Source organism: Sciurus carolinensis, chromosome 8 (assembly GCF_902686445.1).
Source record: "Sciurus carolinensis chromosome 8, mSciCar1.2, whole genome shotgun sequence".
NCBI classification, from domain to species: Eukaryota; Metazoa; Chordata; class Mammalia; order Rodentia; family Sciuridae; genus Sciurus; species Sciurus carolinensis.
In genome coordinates, this window is record NC_062220.1 from 112,994,437 (window position 1) to 113,017,182 (window position 22,746).

Sequence of the window (22,746 nt, forward strand, 5' to 3'; positions counted from 1 at the left end):
GAGTTCTTTATAGATTCTGGAAATTAGCGCTCTATCTGAGGTATGGTTGGCAAAGATATTCTCCCACTCTGTAGGCTCTCTCTTCACATTTCTGATAGTTTCCTTTGCTGAGAGAAAGCTTTTTAGTTTGAATCTATCCCAGTTGTTGATTCTTGCTTTTATTTCTTGTGCTATGGGAGTCCTGTTAAGGAAGTCTGATCCTAAGCCAACAAGTTGAAGATTTGGACCTACTTTTTCTTCTATAAGATGCAGGGTCTCTGGTCTGATTCCGAGGTCCTTGATCCATTTTGAGTTGAGTTTTGTGTAGGGTGAGAGATAGGGGTTTAATTTCATTCTATTGCATATAGTTTTCCAGTTTTCCCAGCACCATTTGTTGAAGAGGCTATCTTTTCTCCATTGCATATTGTTGGAACCTTTGTCTAGTATGAGAAAATTGTATTTATTTGGGTTTGTGTCCATGTCCTCTATTCTGTACCATTGATCTACCTGTCTATTTTGGTACCAATACCATGCTGTTTTTGTTACTATTGCTTTGTAGTAGAGTTGAAGATCTGGTATTGCAATACCCCCTGCTTCGCTCTTGCTACTGAGGATTGCTTTAGCTATTCTAGGTTTTTTATTCTTCCAGATGAATTTCATAATTGCTTGCTCTATTTCTGCAAGGTACATCATTGGGATTTTAATTGGAATTGCATTGAATCTGTATAGCACTTTAGGTAGTATAGCCATTTTGACGATATTAATTCTGCCTATCCAGGAACATGGGAGATCTTTCCATCTTCTAAGGTTTTCTTTAATTTCTTTCTTTAGTGTTCTGTAGTTCTCATTGTAGAGGTCTTTCACCTCTTTTGTGAGATTGATTCCCAAGTATTTTATTTTTTTCGATGCTATTGTGAATGGGGTAGTTTTCCTAATTTCTCTTTCTGAAGATTCATCACTTATGTATAAAAATGCATTGGATTTATGAGCATTGATCTTGTAACCTGCTACTTTACTGAATTCACTTATGAGTTCTAAAAGTTTTCTGGTGGAATTTCCAGGTTCCTCTAAATATATAATCATGTCATCAGCGAACAGGGATAGTTTGAGTTCTTCTTTTCCTATTCGTATCCCTTTAATTTCTTTGGTTTGTCTGATTGCTCTGGCTAGAGTCTCAAGGACGATGTTGAATAGAAGCGGTGAAAGAGGGCATCCCTGCCTTGTTCCAGTTTTTAGGGGGAACGCTTTCAGTTTTTCACCATTTAGAATGATATTAGCCATGGGCTTAGCGTAGATTGCCTTTATAATGTTTAGGAATGTTCCCACTACCCCAATTTTTCTAGTGTTTTGAGCATGAAGGGATGCTGTATTTTATCAAATGCTTTTTCTGCATCTATTGAAATAATCATGTGATTCTAACTTTAAGTCTGTTGATATGGTGAATGACATTTATTGATTTCCGAATGTTGAACCAACCTTGCATCCCTGGGATAAAACCCACTTGATCATGGTGCACTATCTTTTTAGTATATATTTATATGCGATTTGCTAAAATTTTGTTGAGAATTTTTGCATCAATGTTCATTAAGGATATTGGTCTGAAATTTTCTTTCCTCGATGTGTCTCTGTCTGGTTTAGGTATCAGGGTGATATTGGCTTCATAGAACGAGTTTGGTAGGGTTCCCTCCTCTTCTATTTCATGGAATAGTTTGAGGAGTATTGGAATGAGCTCTTCTTTAAAGGTTTTGTAGAACTCGGCTGAGAACCCATCTGGTCCTGGACTTTTTTTGTTGGTAGGCTTTTGATGACCTCTTCTATTTCATTGCTTGAAATTGGTTATTTAAGTTGTGTATGTCCTCCTCGTTCAGTTTAGGTAGTTCATATGTCTCTAGAAATTTGTTGATGTCTTCGAGGTTTTTTGTTTTGTTGGAGTATAGATTTTCGAAATAGCTTCTAATTATGTTTTGTATTTCACTCGTGTCTGTTGTGATGTTTCCTTGTTCATTCCGAATTTTAGTAATTTGAGTTTTCTCCCTCTTTCTCTTTGTTAGTGTGGCTAAGGGTTTATCAATTTTATTTATTTTTTCAAAGAACCAACTATTTATTTTGTTAATTTTTCCGATTGTTTCTTTTGTTTCGATTTCGTTGATTTCGGCTCTGATTTTAACTATTTCCTGTCTTCTACTACTTTTGGTATTGGTCTGCTCTTCTTTTTCTAGTGCTTTGAGCTGTAGTGTTAAGTCGTTTATTTGTTGATTTCTACTTCTTTTTTTGAATGCACCCCATGAAATAAATCTTCCTCTAAGTACTGCTTTCATAGTGTCCCAGAGATTTTGATATGATGTGTCTTTGTTCTCGTTTACTTCTAAGAATTTTTTATTTCCCTCCTGATGTCTTCTGTTATCCATTCATCATATAATAGTGTATTATTTAGTCTCCAGGTATTGGAGAAGTTTCTGTTTTTATTCTGTCATTTATTTCTAATTTCAATCCATTATGATCTGATAGAGTACAAGGTAGTATCTCTATCTTCTTGTATTTGCTAACAGTAGCTTTGTGGCATAAAATATGGTCTATTTTAGAGAAGGATCCATGTGCTGCTGAGAAGAAAGTGTATTCGTTCTTTGTTGGATGGTATATTCTATATATGTCCGTTAAGTCTAAATTGCTGATTGTGTTGTTGAGATCTATAGTTTCTTTATTCAATTTTTGTTTGGACGATCTATCCAGTGGTGAGAGAGGTGTGTTAAATCGCCTAGTATTATTGTGTTGTGGTCTATTTGATTTCTGGAATTGAGAAGGATTGTTTGACGTACATGGATGAGCCAATGTTCGGGGCATAGATATTTATGATTGTTATGTCTTGCTGATTTATGCTTCCCTTAAGCAGCATGTAATGTCCTTCTTTATCCCTTCTGACTAGTTTTGGTTTGAAGTCCACATTATCTGAGATGAGGATGGATACTCCAGCTTTTTTGCTGTGTCCGTGTGCATGGTATGTTTTTCCCCATCCTTTCACCTTTAGTCTATGGGTGTCTCTTTCTATGAGATGAGTCTCTTGCAGGCAGCATATTGTTGGATTTTTCTTTTAATCCAATCTGCCAGTCTGTGTCTTTGATTGATGAATTCAGGCCATTAACATTCAGGGTTATTATTGTGATATGATTTGTATTCCCAGTCAATTGACTCATATTTGTTTTTGACATGATTTGGTTTCTCCTTTATTTGGCTATTCCTTTAGGCTAGCGCCTCCTGTTGCTGATTTGCATCGTTGTTTTTCATCTCTTCCTCATGGAATATTTTGCTGAGAATGTTCTGTAATGCTGGCTTTCTTTTTGTAAATTCCTTTAGCTTTTGTTTATCATGGAAGGATCTTATTTCATCGTCAAATTTGAAGGTAAGTTTTGCTGGGTATAAGATTCTTGGTTGGCATCCGTTTTCTTTCAGGGCTTGGTATATGTTGTTCCAGGCCCTTCTAGCTTTTAGGGTCTGGATTGAAAAATCTGCTGATATTCTTATTGGTTTCCCCCTGAATGTAATTGGTTCTTTTCTCTCGCGGCCTTTAAAATTCTGTCTTTATTTTGTATGTTAGGTATTTTCATAATAATGTGCCTTGGTGTGGGTCTGTTGTAATTTGTATGTTTGGAGTTCTATAAGCCTCTTGTACTTGGTTTTCCATTTCATTCTTCAGATTTGGGAAATTTTCTGTTATTATTTCATTGAATAGATTGTTCATTCCTTTGGTTTGTTTCTCTAAGCCTTCCTCAATCCCAATAATTCTTAAATTTGGCTTTTTCATGATATCCCATAATTCTTGTAGATTCTGTTCATGATTTCTTACCATCTTTTCTGTTTGGCCAACTTTGCTTTCAAGATTAAATAATTTGTCTTCAATGTCTGAGGTTCTGTCTTCCAGGTGTTCTATCCTATTGGTTATGCTTTCTATGGAGTTTTTAACTTGGTTTATTGTTTCCTTCATTTCAAGGATTTCAGTTTGGTTTTTTTTTCAGTATCTCTAACTCTTTATTGAAATGATCTCTTGCTTCCCGTATTTGGTCTTTTAACTGTTGATTGGTGCGATCATTTAATGCCTGCATTTGCTCTTTCATCTCCTCCTTCAGTGCCTTCATTTGCTCTTTCATCTCCTCATTAGCTTCCCTGATCGTTTTAATTACGTACATTCTGAACTCCCTTTCTGACATTTCTTCTGCTGTGCTGTCATTGGGTTTTATTGATGTAGTATCTAGGTTTGTTTGGGACATTTTCTTCCCTTGTTTTCTCATATTGGTTAGTTGTCAGTGGGACCCTGAGATATTGCAGTTTTCCACTATTGGCTTATAGTGTCCCAGTAGATTTCCAGTGTATCACCTCCCAGCCTTCAGTAGCCTGATGTCTTGGAGGAATCTGATAAAGCAGCTCATCCAAAGAAAACTGCCCCTAGCCCCCTACTGGTTCCAGGGTTTGGAACTGGCTCTGTGCGGAAATGCTCTCACTGTGGGCCTGCACCGTGCAGCTGGCCGTGTGGGAAGAGCCCACTGCCGGAGTGTGGAAGGCTACCTTGGGAAGACTCTAGCTGCCCTGCCCGGCTCCAATAAGCCACCTCTATCTGGGCCTGCCACCCGGGCTGAGCTTTACCCAGTGGGCAGACTCACCCGTGGCTCTATTTCAGTCCGAGTCTCTCAATGCCTCCCCCTCTTAGCTCCTGGGTTCTGGAGCGACCCGGGGTGCAGTCTCCCTCTAGGCCGCCATCTTGGATCGCCCCGTGAAGAGAGCCCGCAGCCGGAGTGGGCAGAGCCGCCTGAAGAGGTCTCCGGCTGCCCTGCCCTGATCCCTGAGGCTGCTTGCAGATCGAGGCTCTCCGCTGGTTCTTTGCCGGAATACACTGCGCAGCAAGGGCTCCGGGACTCGGAGCCTGGTCTGGTCAGAAAGGCTCTCACTAGCGGGCCAGTTCCGTTCCGAGAACCTGGAGAAGCTGGCTGTGTGGGCGGGGCCCACCGCCGGAGTGCGCAGGGCTGCCTGTGGATGACTCTAGCTGCCCTGCCCGGCTCCGCTAAGCCACCTCTATCTGGGCCTGCCACCCGGGCCGAGCTTTACCCAGTGGGCAGACTCACCCGTGGCTCCACTTCAGTCCGAGTCTCTCAATGCCTCCCCTTCTTAACTCCTGGGTTCTGGAGCGACCGGGGTGCAGTCTCCCTCTAGGCCGCCATCTTGGATCCCCTTATTATTTTTCACTATCTATAGAGTTTGTAGTGATACCTTCTCTTTCATTCTTTTTTTTTTTTTTTTTTTTGGTGGGGGAATACCAGTGATTGAAGTCAGGGGCACTGAATTACTGAGCCACATCCCCAGTCCTATTTTGTATTTTATTTAGAGACTGGGTCTCACTTAGCACCTGGCTTTGGCTGAGGCTGGCTTTGAACTCGCAGCTTCCCAAGCCACTGGGATTACAGGTGTGTACCACCATACCTGGCTGTCTTATATTCTTGGTATCAGTAATTTGTTCTCTCTTTATCTTTCCCTTTCCTTCCCTCCCCCTCATCAAATAAAGGCCTGTCAGTTTTGTTAGTCTTTCAAAAAAACAACTTTTAACTCCGTTAATTTTGAGTTCTCTTTTTTACTTCATTGATGCTTTTCTTCTCTTTCCTTTAAAACTTTGCTCCTGACATTAATTTTTTCTTTTTAAATTTTTTAAAAAGTTGAACCTTAGGTCATTGATTTTTATAACTTTCCTATTTTCCCCCAAATACAGCATCTAAAACATATTTCCATCCAAGCACTGCTTTAGCTTCATCTCTGAATATTTTGTTTTTTTTTTTTCCTTTTTCATTTAGTTTGAAATATTTTCATATATTTTCATAATTACCCTCATGATTTCTCTTCTGATCCATGGATATTTTAGAAGTACATTTTTCAGAGAGTGGAGAATTGTCTAGATATTTTATTTGTATTATTATTTTATTCCATGGTTGTCAGAGAATATATTTTGTATGGATTTAAATCTTTAAATTTTATTTACACTCGTTTTATGATTCAGTAGTTTGTCTTGATGAATGTATCAGGCACTTTGATCAGAATGTATGTTCTTTAGTTACTGGGCATAGTCTTCTACAAATGTTAATTAAATTAGGTTAGATAGTTGAAAGTTTCGTTTAGTTATTTTGTGTCAGGAATTTGCATGCGTAAAGACCTGGATAATAACTATTTTAGTCTTGTCCATACTGTCTCTAGTATAACTACTCAATTCTGTTATTAGAGTGCAAGAGCAGGCATAGATATGTAGATGAATGATCATGACTGTGTTTCCAGTAAATTCCATTTACAGTTTTAGACCATATGGGCTTATAGTTTGATGACCCCTGTTCTGTGACTTTGTAGATATGTTTGCTCTATTTTTTTCTCTCTGTTATAAGGAGTATGAGGAGGTGGGGTGCTTCAAATTCTCAACTGTTACAGTGGCTTTATTTCTTTTCTTTAAATTTGTCAGTTTTTTCTTCATGTATTTTGAGACTCTCTTATTAGACATATACATATTTATGATACTTATGTCTTGCTAGTGAATTCGCTTTTTTATCAATATGAAATGTCCCTTTTATCTCTGATAATATTGTCTTGAGTCTGCTTTGCCTAATATTAATACAATTACTCCAGAATTTTATAACTACTCTTTACAAGATATATATTTTTGCTTTCAACCCATGGACTTATATTCAGTCTAATAATCTCAGCTTTTTATTGGAAGTTCAGTTCATATATATTTAATGTAATTACTAATATGGTTAGATTTAGCTCTGTCATTTTTTTCTTTTTTTTTTAGGGAGATAGGATACATTTGTTGAATATTTTTAGAATTCCATTTTAATTTCTCTGTTGACTCTTTAACTGTATCTATTTGTACGTTTTTATTTTTAGCGGTTGCTGTAGGGATTGCATGTATGTCCTTAACTTTTCACACTCTGTGTAGAGTTAATGTATCACTTCACATAAGATGTAATAACTGGTAAGCTTATAGTCCTGTTTACTCCCCTTCTTTACACTGTGTCATATATACTACGTCTACAAATGTTATCAACCCTAGTATAATTTAAAATTATAAATTTTAAATTGAAAAAAAATTATGTTTTTATTTAAATATTTCTGATTATTTAAAATTTCTTTTAAATACCTTAATTTCTTAAGGTAGCTTTGATATTTATTAAATATATTTTTATTGTATTGCATTCTTTCCCAAAGGTTCAGATTTCTATTTCCTTTAGCCTGTAGAACTTGCCTTAGCATTTCTTGTAGTCCAGGTTTGGTGACAACAAATTGATTTTCATTTGTCTTAGACTTGTCTTTATTTCACCTTCATTTCCTTTGCATCCTTAAAGATATTTTTAATTACTGTCTGAAACTCTTATCTCTGTTTGCAACATTAGAGTTATCTCAGAGTTAATCCATTTTGTAACATAAGCAAACAAGGCCACAGAAGTCACATGACTTACCCAAGATCACACCATTAGTAGTTATAGAAGAAGGACTCTAACTTAAGTCTCCTGACTCCAGATCCCTTATGATTTCCTCTTCATTGCTGTCTCATTACACCTTCTTGTCCTGACACTTCTCAGAGAAATCTACCATCAGGAGAAGAAATATGGCTAAGTCATTGGATTTTCTAGCTAATTACTATTGCTACAGTGTAAAGATTGTGAATCTGTGATTAAATCTGGAAGCTTTTTTTCTCTAATACTTAATTTTTCAAATGTCTCATTATTAAAAGTCACTTTTCACATAGAGAACTTCAGTGTATATGATGGGGGCAAGGAAACTAAAGTGTAGGTAGTATTATGGGCCTTCCATAGCATCCTCAGTCTTACCAATATAGCAGGACAGGGAAGGACACCTAATTGATTTCTCCTTCAACCTTCACATGCCCCTAGCAATCACTAAAGAGAAGCAAATCAGGTTTAGGTTTTTTTTTTTTTCACATATATGATTTCAAGCCTCTACGTATCTTTCCAGTTATTAGCTTTGACCTAGTATTTCTTTAAAATAGTTTGAAGTGTTCCCTTTACAATTAACTCTGAGAGACTTAAGATGCAACTAAAAGTGTGAAGTAGTCATGCTGGCAGGATAATAGAAAAAATAATGGAAGTAGTTAGCACATATTATGGAAGTAGTTAGCACATATTATGAGCCAGTTTCTGTTCTAAGAACTTCTTAAACATTATCTCATTTTAATTCTCACAGCAAGCCACTGAAGTGAAGAATGTTGGTGGGACTGTAAATTAGTGCAACCACTCTGGAAAGTAGTATGGAGATTCCTCAAAAAAAAAAAAAAAAAAAAAAAAAAAAAAAAAACTAGGAATAGAACCACCATTTGACCCAGTTATCTTACTCCTCATAACATATCCAAAGGAGTTAAAATCAACATACTACAGTGACACAGCCACATGAATGTTTAGAGCAGCATCATTCACAGTAGCTAAGCTATGGAACCAACCTAGGTGCCCATCAACTGATGAATGGATAAAGAAATTGTGGTATATATACACAATGGAATATTACTCAGCCATAAAAATGAATGACTTTATGACATTTGCTGGTCAATGGATGGATCTGGAGACTATCATGCTAAGTGAAAAAAGCCAATTCCAAAAACACAAAGGTCAAATGTTCTCCAATATGTGGATACTAACCCACAATAAGGGAGGCAGAGCCAGCATAGGTCTGTAATCCCAGCGACTCAGGAGGCTAAAGCAGGGGGATTGTGAATTCAAATCCAGCCTCAGCAATGGCAAGGTACTAAGAAACTCAGTGAGACCCTGTCTCTAAATAAAAAATACCAAATAGGGCTGGGGATATGGTTCAGTGATTGAGTGCCCTGAGTTCAATCCCCAGTACCAAAAGCATAAAAAATAAGGGAGTCAGAGAATAGACATTCACTGGATTAAAGGGGAATGAAGGGAAGGGAGGTGGGATGTGGATAGGACTAGGAAAAACAATGGAATGAATCTGACATAACTTTCCTGTGTACATATGTGTACCACAGTGAATCTCCACATCATGTACAATCACAAGACTGGGATCCTAATTAGAATAAGATATATTCCATGCTTGTATAAATATATCAAAATAGATTCTACTGTCATGTATAACTAAAATGAACAAATAAAATGAAAGAAAGGCTATCCTTTTATAGAAAACTAAGATATAATGATTAAGTGACTTGTCCAAGTTGAAAGATGACAGAAGTGGGATTCAGAGACAGTCTGACCCCAGAGCTTGCCTTTCAGCTGCTGTCATGATAAAGAAATAGGGTCTTACTTTTGACTCTGGCAGCCTAATTTGGGAACATTTAATCTCCTTCATGATTAGATGTGCCTTTCCCCCGTACAACCTCAGGACTCTTCTCAGCCTAGTGCCCAGGAGGTCACTACTCATCAGTCACTAGTAGATGAATCCTATGTGCCACCTTAAGTAGATCATGTCTAATGGCCTTCATGTCTTTCATTATCCAAGCTTGTTTGTACTCGAGTGGCATGAGTTCATAAGCTGTTGAGATTATTATCAGACTCTGAGAACAGGACCAAGGAAGCAATAAATGCAAAATAAGAAAAAAGAGAAGAAAATTTATAAGGGAGTCTGGGAAATGAAAACAAACAGCTTCTTCTGTCAGTCATTTGCCTTTGCTGTGCCTGTTTGTCTCTGTAACTCTCCATACAAACTACTCAGTGGAGACAGTGCTATGAAATTCTGCAGTCTGGCATGCCTGCTTCTGGGACTACAGAAAGCCTTGTGCAGGTTTCCTTGTAATACATTTTGACAGAGCTCACTGACCTTGGTAGTGCAGGGTCCTTAGGGTATTGCTGATGTGTGTGTTGACCCAAGATGTTGGGTTTCTTGTCCTAGTGACAGGATATTGTAGAATCATCCATCCCTTGATTGCCTTGTGTAAGAGTAGAGGTTTTAGAGGTGGGGAATGTATGTTCCAAGAACTATGGAACTGTTTATTTGTTATAAAACCTCATATCAAAGAGATGTGATAATTTAATAACTAATTTTTAAGCTAAATTTTAGAATTATTTATGCAGAACTACAAAACAGGAAGCCATGAAGAATAGGCTGATTGGGATTGTAAGAAATGATGCACTGCTGGTGCTAGTGGTTTTTTGTTTGGTTGGGTTTTTTTTGGGTTTTTTTGTTTGTTTGTTTTTTACCCCTAATGCCATTTCGGTTTTCCTACCATCATGTAATTTTCTAACCAGGAAGGGAAAGGATTTTGCTAACTCTTCATTGAGAACATCTTGTTAATAACACTGTTTTGGTTTTCCATTGCCCAGGTTTTTAAAGAGGAGAAATACCTGAAAGAGGCCATGGAGTGTAGTGATGTGATTTGGCAGCGAGGTTTGCTCCGGAAGGGATATGGGATCTGCCACGGGACCTCTGGGAATGGCTATTCTTTTCTGTCTCTTTATCATCTCACAAAGGATAAAAAATATCTCTACCGAGCTTGCAAGGTGAGGACGTATGAACACCCAGGACTTGTACAAAGTCCTCAAACACTCCTCTTTCTTTTCTTAACCTGTTTTTCCCACCTTCCACATGTTTAATGGAACTTAATTTGCTTTCTACCTTCCAAATCTGCCTCCTTGTTTGATCATAAGGGAAAACCCCTTGATTTCTTCTGGCAAAGTCTTTTCCCTGGCCTCTGTGTGCTACAGTGTACTCATCTATAAGACAGAAATAACAAACGTAAATAACCTCTATAGAACACAAGTTTTGGAGTTACACTGGCTGGTTAGAATTACCATCTGTACTGTGTATTAGCTTTATGACTTTGATCACATTTCTTCAGGTTTCCTTTTCAAGTAAATGTTTGCTAGTATTTTTATTATTATATGCATTTTATACACTGTAGTAATATGCTCATAGAAAAGAGGTTGGATGAAAATGTTTATTATGACTCTTGATAGATGAAGTCCTTACGGTTGACATATTCTTTATACCTTTTGATCAGTGAACATCTGTTACAATTATGGGCATTTTATTAATTCAAATAGAATGTACCTCTTGTTGGTGCCTCTGTGTAAACACATGGATACTGTGGAAGAACAGTAAGAGGTTAGGGCCCAACTTGGGTGTGGGAGGTCAGAAAGTACTATCCAGGCCAATAGTCCCTCCAGGACAGCTAGAAGTTAAGCGAAGGGGAATGAGGAAAGGTTAAAAGGAGAAGAAACTGCTTCTTCAGAGACCTGGAGGTGTGAAACACACAGAGGAACTGTGTGAAGTTCATGGTAGCTGGAGCATGGGCTGGGGAGACCAGAACAGGAGAGGCAGAGGCATAAAGCAGCCAGGTTCTGCAGGCTGCATCAGCCTTGATAATTATAATTGTAGATGTTTAAGTAAATATGGGGAATTTCAAGACTTTAATAGGGTTAACAGCTGGTTCTTCAATGATGAAGTCTCTCAGGTGGACCAGGAGTAGGGTGGTCTCGGGGGGTGGAGTACATTCCTGATAGGGAGAATAGCTTGTGTAAAACTGCCAAGGCACAAAATAGCTCTGTGTATTCTGGAAACTCTTGGCACTTCAGTGTTGTGGGATGCCACAGGAGGGGTGTTTAGTAAGAGATAAAGTCAGACTGGCAGGCAGAAGCCAAAGAAAATAAGTCCTCTGTTAGCAGTTTTCAACCTCAGTTATACCTGACAATCAGTGGGCCTACTCTAGACCAATTAAGTGAGAGAGCCTGTCACCAATAGTTTAAAGCCTTTGCAGGTGATTTTAATAATCAGCTGGCATTGAATACTGATTTGAAAGATGGGAATCCATGTTGTGACTCTTCTTTCAGAAAGAGGGCTTTAGTTCCATTGGGAAGGATGAGGCAGAGATTGCATTAATCATTAATGCAAAAAATACTGAGTTATAACAAGGCATTGTCTTTGATAGAATGGAGAGTTTAGGATGTAGAACTGAATTTAGTGCTATCTTTTTTTTTTTTTCTTTAGTGTGGAGAGGATGGAAATACCTGAGTGTTTTCCTTTAGTCTAAGAAAACAAGGTAGATGGTGATCAGACAGGGAAAAGAGGAAGCATATTTGAAAGATAGAAAGCAGAATCAGTTTTATTAAACATGTACTAAATATGCTATTGTTACCTTAAGAAAAAAAAGGAAGTTTATTATAATATAGAAAAATCCATTGAAGAGATCTGAGAACAAAGGATCAAGGAACTCAAAGGAAAGCACTGACAGAGCTAAGGGATGAGGCATTTTCACAATGGAGCTGGTCAAACAGTGGTGCATAAGGAATGGAGTAAGAGGAAGCTGAGTAAGAAAAGCAGAGTGTAGATTATGTTTAACAAGGGTTTGACTGAGAATGGCCCTGACCACGGCTGAAGCTGCTACCAGAGAAAATCGCCAGGGGGAGCCAGCAGCTGATTCTGAAGGCAGCTTTAGAGCCTGGTTTTTTAAATTCAGAGCAAGAGTTTGGAGTTACTTCAAAAATGATCAATGGGTGGGCAGGAGGCAGATGCCTAGAAAGGACAGACAATGGATGAGGTAGATACCACCTTGCAGATGAGAAAACAGACGAGGAGAGGTACATAACATAACTTGCCAGGTCTTAGCCCTCTGAGAAGAGGTAGTCCAGTCCCAAGCCCTTGCTCTGAAACACTGTCAATTCTTGTGAATTCATTGTAGTATCTCATTTATTGCTTTTCACCAAATGAAAATTCTGTTCTTAAAAAGAAATGCTTTCCTTTTAGTTTGCAGAGTGGTGTCTAGATTACGGAGCACATGGGTGCCGCATTCCTGACAGACCCTATTCCCTGTTTGAAGGTAGGAAAGTGAAAAAACAAAAACAAACAAACCAAAAAAACCTATAGATTTAAGCATATGAATGAGTGAAATTGATCTTCCTGTCTCTGGGGATTAACAGCAGTATATTTGATCTTACATGAGTAGTAATTTCAAAACTAAAATAATTAGATTAATTTATGGCTTAAATGATGTTGAGTGTCTTTATATTGACTACTTTGTGTACCTGTAAATATCGAAGTGTTTTTAGATCTGTGAAGTATACGTGGACAGAGTATGGAGGGCTTGCTACTCAGCAGTAGGAGAGACAGTAAGTTTACTTCTCTGCATTACATTTGTAATGTAATATATATAATATATATAATGTAATTATACATTAATATATACTTATCCCAAAGCGGACTTCAGAACTAATAAAATGATTCCTACTGAAGAACATTTGAGCTGTTCCCAACCTTCCTGACAAGTTTTTATTAGAAAAAAGCGTTCCAAAAATTAGTCTCGTATAAAGATTTTTTACATCTGTATTCATGAAGGGTGTTGATTTCTAGTTTTCCTATTTTGTACTGTCTTTATCTCATTTTGGTAGGAGGGTAATCCTGACCTAATGAACTATCCTGAGAACTGTCCTCTCGTCTTCTGTTTTCTGGGACAGGCTGTGTATTTGTTGGTGGAAAAATTAGTGTAAATCAAATTTTAATGTTTGATAGACTTCTCTAGTAAAAATTTCTGCATCTGGAAATTTATTTTTCTGAGTTTTTTAAAAACAGTTTCAGTTTATTTAATAGTTATATGGCTGTTCCCTTTCTCTGTTTCATGTTGCATGAGTTGTAGGAGTTTCTAGCATTTGAGAAATTGGCCCATTTCATCTGTGATGTCAAATTTTTATGTGTTGAAGCTATTGGTAGTATTATTATTTTATTTGATGTCCAAATCATCTCTAGAGATATATATTATTTTATTCTGACCTTGGTGATATTTTTAATCACATAATAGAAATATGAACAGAAAATAGAATATTAGTTAGATCTTTTGAGAAATATGATCTTTTTAATATTCAAAAAATAGAGAAAGAATATTTCTCAATGAAACTTTTAGTTCTTTATGTCATAAAAATGTAGTATATTTGCATCAGATATAATAGAGTTAGAAGCTAAACTCTAAATGGAGGTCATTCAGGTTTATAAGTTCAATTTTATAATAGCAACTTTAAAGCCCCAGTGAATCAAAATTTTTCAGTGTACAACAGCCTGGTGTCTGGGAAGTTAACTCTGCCCTATGTCTCTCCAGTGCCTGCCAGACAGAACTAGTGGTAGGTGTTAACAAAACTCTTGGTCAGATGGCCCAAGGGATAGTTATATTGAATGTCTATGTGGCAGGCCAGGCAGAGGAGCTGCTGACGCCTTGCACCCCCTCCTGTGGGAGTATTCTCCTGCTAATGTGCTCCATCCAGTGAGTCTGGCACCCCACTCTTTAAAACCAGAAAATAGGCCATTTCAGCATGGCCTTCTTTAAGGCCCTCCCAAAGGTATCAGGTGTTCCTGTTTATTTCGAATACATTGTAATAGGTTACTAGTTTTTTAATTTTTAAAATAAACTTCTGGAACCCTTTCTTCAAGAATTTATAGGAAAGGCTGGAAACAATTGAAATGTTCTTTAATAGGAAAACAATCTATAATGCACTACTCAGTAATAGAAAGAAACCAACTACTGACATACACATGAATGAATTCCAAAAACATTGGCTGAGTGGAGAACCCAGACACAGAAGACTGTATTGTGATTCATGTGAAGTTCTGAAATGGGCAAAATTCATCTGTGGTGGTTGCTTCTGTGGGATGCAGTAGGGATGGACTACAGGGGCACAGGAAACTGCTTGGATTATATAATATTCCAGATCTTGATAGGGGTTTGTTTTACATAAGTGTGTGCATTTGTCAAAACTCTGAGCAGTACACTTAAGGTCTGTGTTTGGTTGTATGTGATTTTTATGGCAAAAGAAAACTTAAGCATACAGAAATCCTGTAAGAAAGGTATCGTTCTGATTGGAGTAGGTGACAGAAGCCTGGAGGCTTGAGTGGTCAGGGTACTTTCCCCTACTTGCAGCCTTTAGAAGCTCCTGTCAGTGAAGTGTGAAACCTGAGGTTTAATCACTGCAGTGATTTGAAATGGGGATCTTGACCAAAGCAAATAACGCTTGTTTGAGGATCACTGTCTTAAAATCTCAAAAGAGGTTTACTTGTAATATAAAAGCTCTGAGAGGGGGAAGTTTTATGTATTGAAATATATATCTGTAACTTTTTTCTTTTTTTTTTCCCATGGTAATAGGACTGACACCCAGGGCCTCATGCATTCTGGGCAAGTACTCTGCACTGAGCTACACCTCCAGCTTAGCATCCGTAGCTCTTTGGTAGTGATTCTGTAGTATCATCTTTAAGATGATAAGATGAAAGGTCATGAGTCAGTTTTTAAAAAATAAGAGTAAAGAAAACTTGTCATTACCTGCTGAGTATTAATATAAGAATATCCTTGTTTTTTAATGAAATCATCTTTGAAGTCCCCAGCACTTTTTCTCATATCCTTAGAGCGACCAGTAAAAGAAACAATTAAAGGTCACTTTGTTGCAAATACCACCCTCATGCCTATTCCTAAAAGGTCCACATTTTGCTTTACAGGCATGGCTGGCGCTATTCACTTTCTCTCCGACATCCTGGTACCAGAGACATCACGGTTTCCAGCATTTGAACTTGGCTCTTCACAGAGAAATTAAAAAGGTGCAAAGACAACTAAAATACACGTTGGACCAAAAGCCACCAGATTGCTTAGTGCCTGACACAGAACCACCGTGACTCCTAAAAGAGAAGGAAAAACAAAAAAGCAAACACCTTCACAAGCACCCTTTTGTTGCAAAGACCCTCAAGTTAGAGCATGAGTAACAGAAACCATCCCATCAACATTTTGTAACAGTGTCCCCTCATCGTGTAAAATATGAAGTCTTTACCTTCAGGTTCCCTGTGGTGTTTGCATGTTTCTTTGTGTTTGTTGTCTATAGGTGTAAGTTCTAAATTGAAAGTCCTTCTCTTCACATGAACTCAGAGCTGAGCATGCATGAGTGTATGATGGTAGCCACACCTTTCTGTATATAATATATAAAGTGGAGTGTCATCTCTGTTGACAGGGGGAGTGGTCAAGTGATAGCTTTCTTATGTATCAGAAAGATAATCTAGGGTGATATCCCACTGACTGTCAGCATTTTCCCTGGGTACCTTTCAGAAGAATATGAGGACAAGATCACTCCAAAACCTGAAAAGAAACAGCAGGCAAGAGGGCATTTGCTGGAACATTTGGGGAGTATGCAGTTGAATGCTGTTTCTTATTTATATTTTGTGCTCACTTTAGTGTTTTTAAGAAGCTCCAGGAAGCACATTAGAGCTGCCCATTCTCCCAAGGCAGAGATTTCAGGAACTTTGCATAAAATTCAAAAGACTCCTTACAATTTAAGCAGCTAGTGCCCTGGGGAATGTGTATCATGATACCAAGAGTAACCTTAATGACCACATCGTAAGAATTAATGACTGAGTGTTGGCAATTCTAGAACATGTACCCAGGTGTATATTATTAAAACAGACCCCACCTTGGGCATGGGATGTTGCTCAGTGGTAGAGCCTAGCACACACACACGGCCCTGGATTCAATCCTCAGCACTGAAAAGAACCCACACAAAAATAAAAACAAATAGACCCCACTTCAATTTTATCAACATGATCACTTATTGGTTATGACAATAGTGGATACAATTCCAGATGGGTGATAAACAGGAAGATACTCAGTTGAACCAATGTCTCTGCAACCAAACTTATTTCAAAAATCAAAAGTAAAAATTTGGGATGAATGTATACCTTTTTGTATGCTTTTGGGTATTTAAAAGTACTAGTCTGCTTTTATATATATGGGGAACAACATAATGTTCTAAACAGGAAAATTATGGTATTATCCAGATGACTTTTTATTTTTCAAAATAGGGCGTTAATATGGATTAGCATGTCCTCAGCAATTCTATTGTGTAGATTTTGGTTTTTAGAAGGGCTTTTGTCATCAGGGTACAACTGGCCTATGATTTTCTAAGTATTTCTTATTAGGCAAAGCAGTGCATGTGTCACAAAAGACAAGATAGGACTCTGAAATGGTCTAGTCCTTATCTACAGGGAACTGTCTGGATATCAGTTCAAGTTTCCACACCTTTTGCAAAGGATAAAGAATAATATCAATTTAGAAGATAAGTCTCCTTCATGTTCATGCAGTTTTTAGGGCATTGCTGAGTCTTATTTGAGAGTCTGGTACCTTAAACATGCGACCTTCAGTTTCTAAACGATGCCTTCTGAGTCTCTTCATTGCAGACACTGTGGCTTCTAAGTCAGTGTTATTTTTGTTCCTGTTAGGGTGATGACTTCCATGGGCATAAATATTCATGATTATCCTTAAACTGACTTCCCAGGCCTGCTAATGGGCCTCTCCAGGAAGTCATTACCTGAAGGCAGGGTAAGCCATCATGAGCAGGCTGAGGGGAGCTGTTTTGCAGAAGACCTCACACAATACCCAATCTCATCCAAAAAACAAGGTTCCCATCCTCCCCACCCACTCCATGGAAGAAGAATACACAACCCAGCTTACCAATGAGGCCCTGCTTGTCTTACTTCTCAAGGGAAGCCATTGGGGCTGCCAGGAATTCCCTTGGGGCTCTCTAGTACATCTTTCTGCAAGGAGGAGTCAGCTAGAAGAAGCTCTAATTCTGGACAGGATTCTCCAGTCCAGGAGCAGCAAGGGCGACTCTTAATTATCAGATGCTAGATGTGTTCACTTATGTGCATGTTTGAAAAATACTTACTAGAGTTTCTAACTAACACACTAAGGGAAGGATAAAATAGCCATAGAATAAATGGAGATATTATTCAAAGATTTTTCTAAGCCAGCTGGGTTGACACCTTCCTACTTGTCCACTAGATATTAACAGATGTACAGTTCTTTGATTCTCCATCACCACTTCTCAAGTCTGTTACATGGGCTACTGTGTGATGAAAGCTCCAGCTGTCCATCATGAGAAGTGGAGGAGAAATGACACACTTCACAGGACAGGATTCACAGACCTAAGTTTAATAATTATAAGTGTTTGAAATCAGACTTCTGAACATCTCACATTCATTTCTTGGATTAGTTTGTGTCCACAACTGTGTTCTCCACAATGTGTCTAAATTTAAAAATATGAACATGCACAATACCATTTCAAAATCTGAAGGAAAAAGCTAAAGTCCGCAAAAAGTGTTTGGGGTTCTTTGGCTTTGTTAGTAAAAGACAGTTTTGTGGTGATGACTTGTGGAATTGTCATTTGTTTCCATTCTATCTTGTAACACAGGTTAGGTGCACTGGTAACTATTCTGAGGATTTGATTTTTTTATGTGAAGATGTGGTTGTTACTCATGATATTCTATTTGATGGCCTCTATACATGCACTCTTTTTTTATTTCAACAAGACCTTCTGAAACTTTCCATAATAAGAATAACAATCACAAATGTTCAACTTCAGTTATGTGACAAACTTTTATCTTCTCAACATCATGGAGAGATGATTATTGTCACCTTCTTAAAAAATGAAAAAATGCTGAACTTGCCCAAAGTCTCATACCTAGTACATGGAACAGTCAGGGTTCAGGAGATTCTTGCCAGTAGTCATAACAATTCAGAGCTGTACTCGATAGTCTTTCCCCACATGCCCAATGCAGAGGTAAGCCAGTGAAACCTCAAGAAGCTCTGGGACCTGGTCATATGCATACAACTAGAAAATGGAAGCCAGGGCCAACAAATGCAGGGGCTCTTCTCTGTTCTCATCATCTCCATTCCCCTACAACCATTTGGTATGATTGGAACCACTTTTAACTTAGGTTGGTTCACATTTATTGTTTCATTTGCTTAATTTAAAAAAAGAAAACAATGATTAAATTTAAAATCCAGATTTTCCAAAAACATTTTTAAAAACTGACCCCACTTCACCCCAGGCTCCTTGCTGCAGCTTGTAGGGAATCTACTTTTCATGAGCCTCTACATTTGGCAAGAGACTGGGTTGTAGTAGGGACTGGGACATAGGTGGTCTTCACAAAGTTATGAACCCGCTGAATTATATATAAAATTTTATATATTTTTTGTATTTTTTGTCTGTGAGAGGGTTCCTAGTTTTCACCAGAGCTTCAAAGTGGTTTGTGACCTAAAAAAGGTACAAGTGTAAGGTTGTGGGTTAAAGAATGTATATTGGCAAGCTGGGCTTCAAAACAAGGAGCAGTGGATGCTGTGGGAGATGGGCCTGACAGGGAGATCTAAAATCAGTATCAAGCTCATTTAGGAAGAGACCCCAAGTCCACCATGAAAGATGTCACTTACAGGTCTCAATTTTCCATATCAGATTGTCTTGATGAGAGCCAGGTGTCAATTCCAATTTTACTCAATGATTGGTACCTATCACCTTATCTACTCACTGGTGCACAGCTGCTGGTTCAGACTGCATAGCTAGCCTGTAGGCTCCTGGAAAGCTGTATTCTATTCATTGCCTGTCCTTAATCAGAATACAGTTGTGGGCTCCTTTATGGTTCAGTTCTACCAAGGATCCAGCTCCCTAAAATTAGATCACTAAAGCACCAGTGAGTTCACGAGTCTACTTCACAAATATCACTGCCCCCCCTTTTCCTCTCCCATCTGGAGATGGGAGGGTTGATTCCATCATACATTAAATGTTAAACATCTCCAGTGTTCTAGACATTGTGCTAAGTGCTGACAGTGAAATGATAAGGAAAAACCCTCTGGGTCCTGTCTTCATGTAGCTAACAGTCTGGCTTGATGAACACCTGCCAGAAGTGAGCAGCCTTGGGCTCAAACTCAGGGCCCTCCCTTGACGGGACCCCAAGCAGCTCCTCTGCAGTTAGAAGTGGAGACAGCTTCTGTGTGAACAATGTTGTATTCATGTTCCAGGCAAGGGCTGGAGGAGGACCAAAGGTAAGTGGTGGTTAGCTGTCGGGGTTTCCGGGACCCCCAGCCTTGAGCACGGTCAAGATGGCGCCTGGCACTGAGCCAAAAGCGGCCAGCTATACAGTAAACAACCAGCGAATTCCAATGATTGGCTAGTTAACGATGTGATTAGAGCATGCCCCCCTCGTTTACCTATTCTACACCTGCAGCTGTCCGCGCGTTTACCTCGTGTGCTCTCCCCTGATTGGTTGAAGTGTATATAAGCTTGGTGGGTGGGGGAGTAAGAGGCAGAAGCTGAAGCTGGGAGGGTGCGGAAGCTGGGAGTAAGAAGAAGCTGGGAGTAGGAGCAGAAGCTGAGGGCGGAAGAAGCTGAGGGCGGAAGAAGCTGGGAGTGCGCAGAAGCTGAGAGAAGAAGCTGGGAGTAAGAGAAGTGTAGGAGAGGGACTGTGCATAATAAACTTCCAAAGCTTCAGACGTTTGTCGTGTCTCTCTCTGCGGCCAGAGGGAACGCGATAGTTAGCCTGGCCTTTCTGTGAAGTTCTCTGGGTGTGAGGGTAAGGGTAGTCCCCCAGTCCTGAAGGACCCATGGTCTACAAAGAACAGAAATAATTATTCCCATTTGTTACGGTTTAGGTATGAGATACCCGCCACAAGACAATGCAAGAAGGTTCAGAGGTGAAATGATTGGATTATGAGAGGTGTGACCTAATGGGTGGATTAATTCACTGATATGGATTAACAGGGCAGTAACTGTAGGCAGGTCAGGTGTAGCTTGACAAAATAGTCACTGGGGATGTGCCTTTGGGGTTTATATTTTGCCTCTGCTGAGTGGAGCTTACCTTCTCTCTGCTTTCTTGTTGCTATGTCCTGAGCTGCTTTCCTGGGGCATACTCTTTCACCATGATGTTCTGCCTCACCATGGCTCAGAGCAAAGGAATTGGCCTTCTATGGACTGAGACCTCTGAAACTGAGTCAAATAAACTTTTTTTCCTCTAATTGTTCTTTTTAGGCCTTTCAGCAATGAAAAAACTGACTAAAACACCATTTTACCGTTAGGCCAGTGAAGAACAGGTAAAAAGTGGAAGCTCTTGATGCCAACCTCAGCAACTTGATGGTGAGACCCTGTCTCAAAAAATAATTTAAAAAGGGGGGGCTGAGGATGTAGCTCAGTGGTTAAGCACACCTGGGGTTATCCCCCTGTACTCCACAAAATAAAATTAAGACAATATCTGCCATATCCAGTTGCCAAGAGAAGTAATATGATAAAACAAGAGTATCTAGTACATGTAAGTGCTCTGTAATAGGGAGTTGAAGTCGTTGATGTATAGCTTTTATATGGGGAAACCGGCTCATTTACCTAAAGAGTACAATGAAAGCCCCTATCTGTCCAGCTTCAAAAGCCCGTGCTTGGGCTGAGGTGGTAGCTCAGAGCAAGAACCTGTGCTTAGCAATGCACCATGCCTGGAGTCTAATCCCCAGAATAAATAAATGACCAAATCCCACGTGTCACCACAATCCTGCATCACTGCTCTGCTTGGCAGTCCACAATTTTTAGCCAGCAGTGTTGTGTGTGCACGTGTGTGTGTGTGTGTGTGTGTGAGACTCTCACTACCCCAAAGTAATTCAAAGGGAAAAGATGCCACAGAAGCAAGGATGTCCACGTTCAATTTCAGGTATGCTCAAAATTTGAGAGTTCAGAGGCTGAATTGGCCATTTCTGTGTTGAGTTCCTCAGGAGATCTTCCTGGTTCTGTGCCACCTCCCACCCTCACCCCTCAACTGTAACAAAACAGTGTTGTGGCTAACAGCATATCATACATTCACCCTCACCTAAAGATTCCCTTTTTTAACAGTTCCAAGAACCGACAAGGCCACCTTTACAAACCATTCCCTAACAGAGGCTGTAGTGATATTATGAAACACTTCACACTCAGCTTCTGAAAACTAGAATAAGAAGGAAATGACCTCCACATATCTCCAGTAAACCAGCTCAGTTCACCTGGGTGCCCCCAGGACCCTCTCCAGAGGCTGTCAGTAGCTGGAAGAAGGGCCATGTCCATCTGCAGTGCTGTCTCCTTGCTGTAACTGAGGTGAATGTTTTGAGTTCTTGCTTGCCTGAAAGATGTCTTTACTTGTCCTGACACTTCAGTCTGTTCGTTTACAGAATTCTTGGTTGGAAATCCCTTTCCTACTGGAATTAAAAAGTATTATTCTATCTGCAAACATTCAGTTTTGCCACTGGGAATTTCACAGCCATTGTGGTTTTTATTTCTTTGCACATGATCTTGTGTTTTTACAATTACTTTGCAAATTATAGGATTTTGTTTTCCATTTGTCATGATAATAGGACTAGTCCTGGGTTCTTGTTGGGCCTTTCCAATCTGTGAACTCATATTCTTCAAGTCTAGAAATTTTTCCTAAATTATTTCTTTAATGTTTTTTTTTTCCTTCTCTGATGACCTTGCCCCTTTTCTTTGAACACCTATTATTTGAACACCTATTATGTTAAACTTCCAACTATGATCTGTGGTTTCTTCTAACATTTTGTACCCCTTCTTTGTCTATCTGTTGTACCTCCTTAGAGATTTCAACTTTATCTTCCAGTCCTTTTATTGGGTATTTCATTTTTTCTTTTTCTGGAGTTTTCCTTGTTCTCAGACTATCTTTATATTTACAATGTCTTGCTCTTATTTTTTTTGTCACAGTATCTTCTCTTTCTGATGATGTTGATTTATTCAACTTATATTCAGTGCTTACTCCACACCACACACTGTTCTAGGTGCTTGGAATCCATTAGTGAACAAAACAAAGATCATTACCAAGCTGGCATGGCAGTGCACACCTGTGACTTGGGAGGCTGAGGCAGGAGGTTTGCAAGTTTAAGGCCAACCTCAGCAACTTAGCAAGGCCCTAAACCACTTAGCAAGATCCTGTCTCAAAATAAAAAGGACTGGGGATGCAGCCCCT

The 22,746-nt window shown here is 39.0% G+C and overlaps 1 protein-coding gene across 1 annotated transcript in view; it reads left to right on the forward strand.

Moving 5' to 3' along the window:
- The window catches only part of Lancl2 (LanC like glutathione S-transferase 2), a 65,152-nt gene extending 47,019 nt beyond the window's left edge, over nt 1–18,133 (forward strand). Inside the window, exons 7-9 of the mRNA XM_047562687.1 lie at nt 10,299–10,475; nt 12,718–12,790; nt 15,445–18,133. Coding sequence (XP_047418643.1) covers nt 10,299–10,475; nt 12,718–12,790; nt 15,445–15,539 — 345 coding nt within the window. The 3' untranslated portion in view covers nt 15,540–18,133. The remainder of the gene's footprint in view (nt 1–10,298; nt 10,476–12,717; nt 12,791–15,444) is intronic.
- Nucleotides 18,134–22,746: the final 4,613 nt, after the last annotated feature.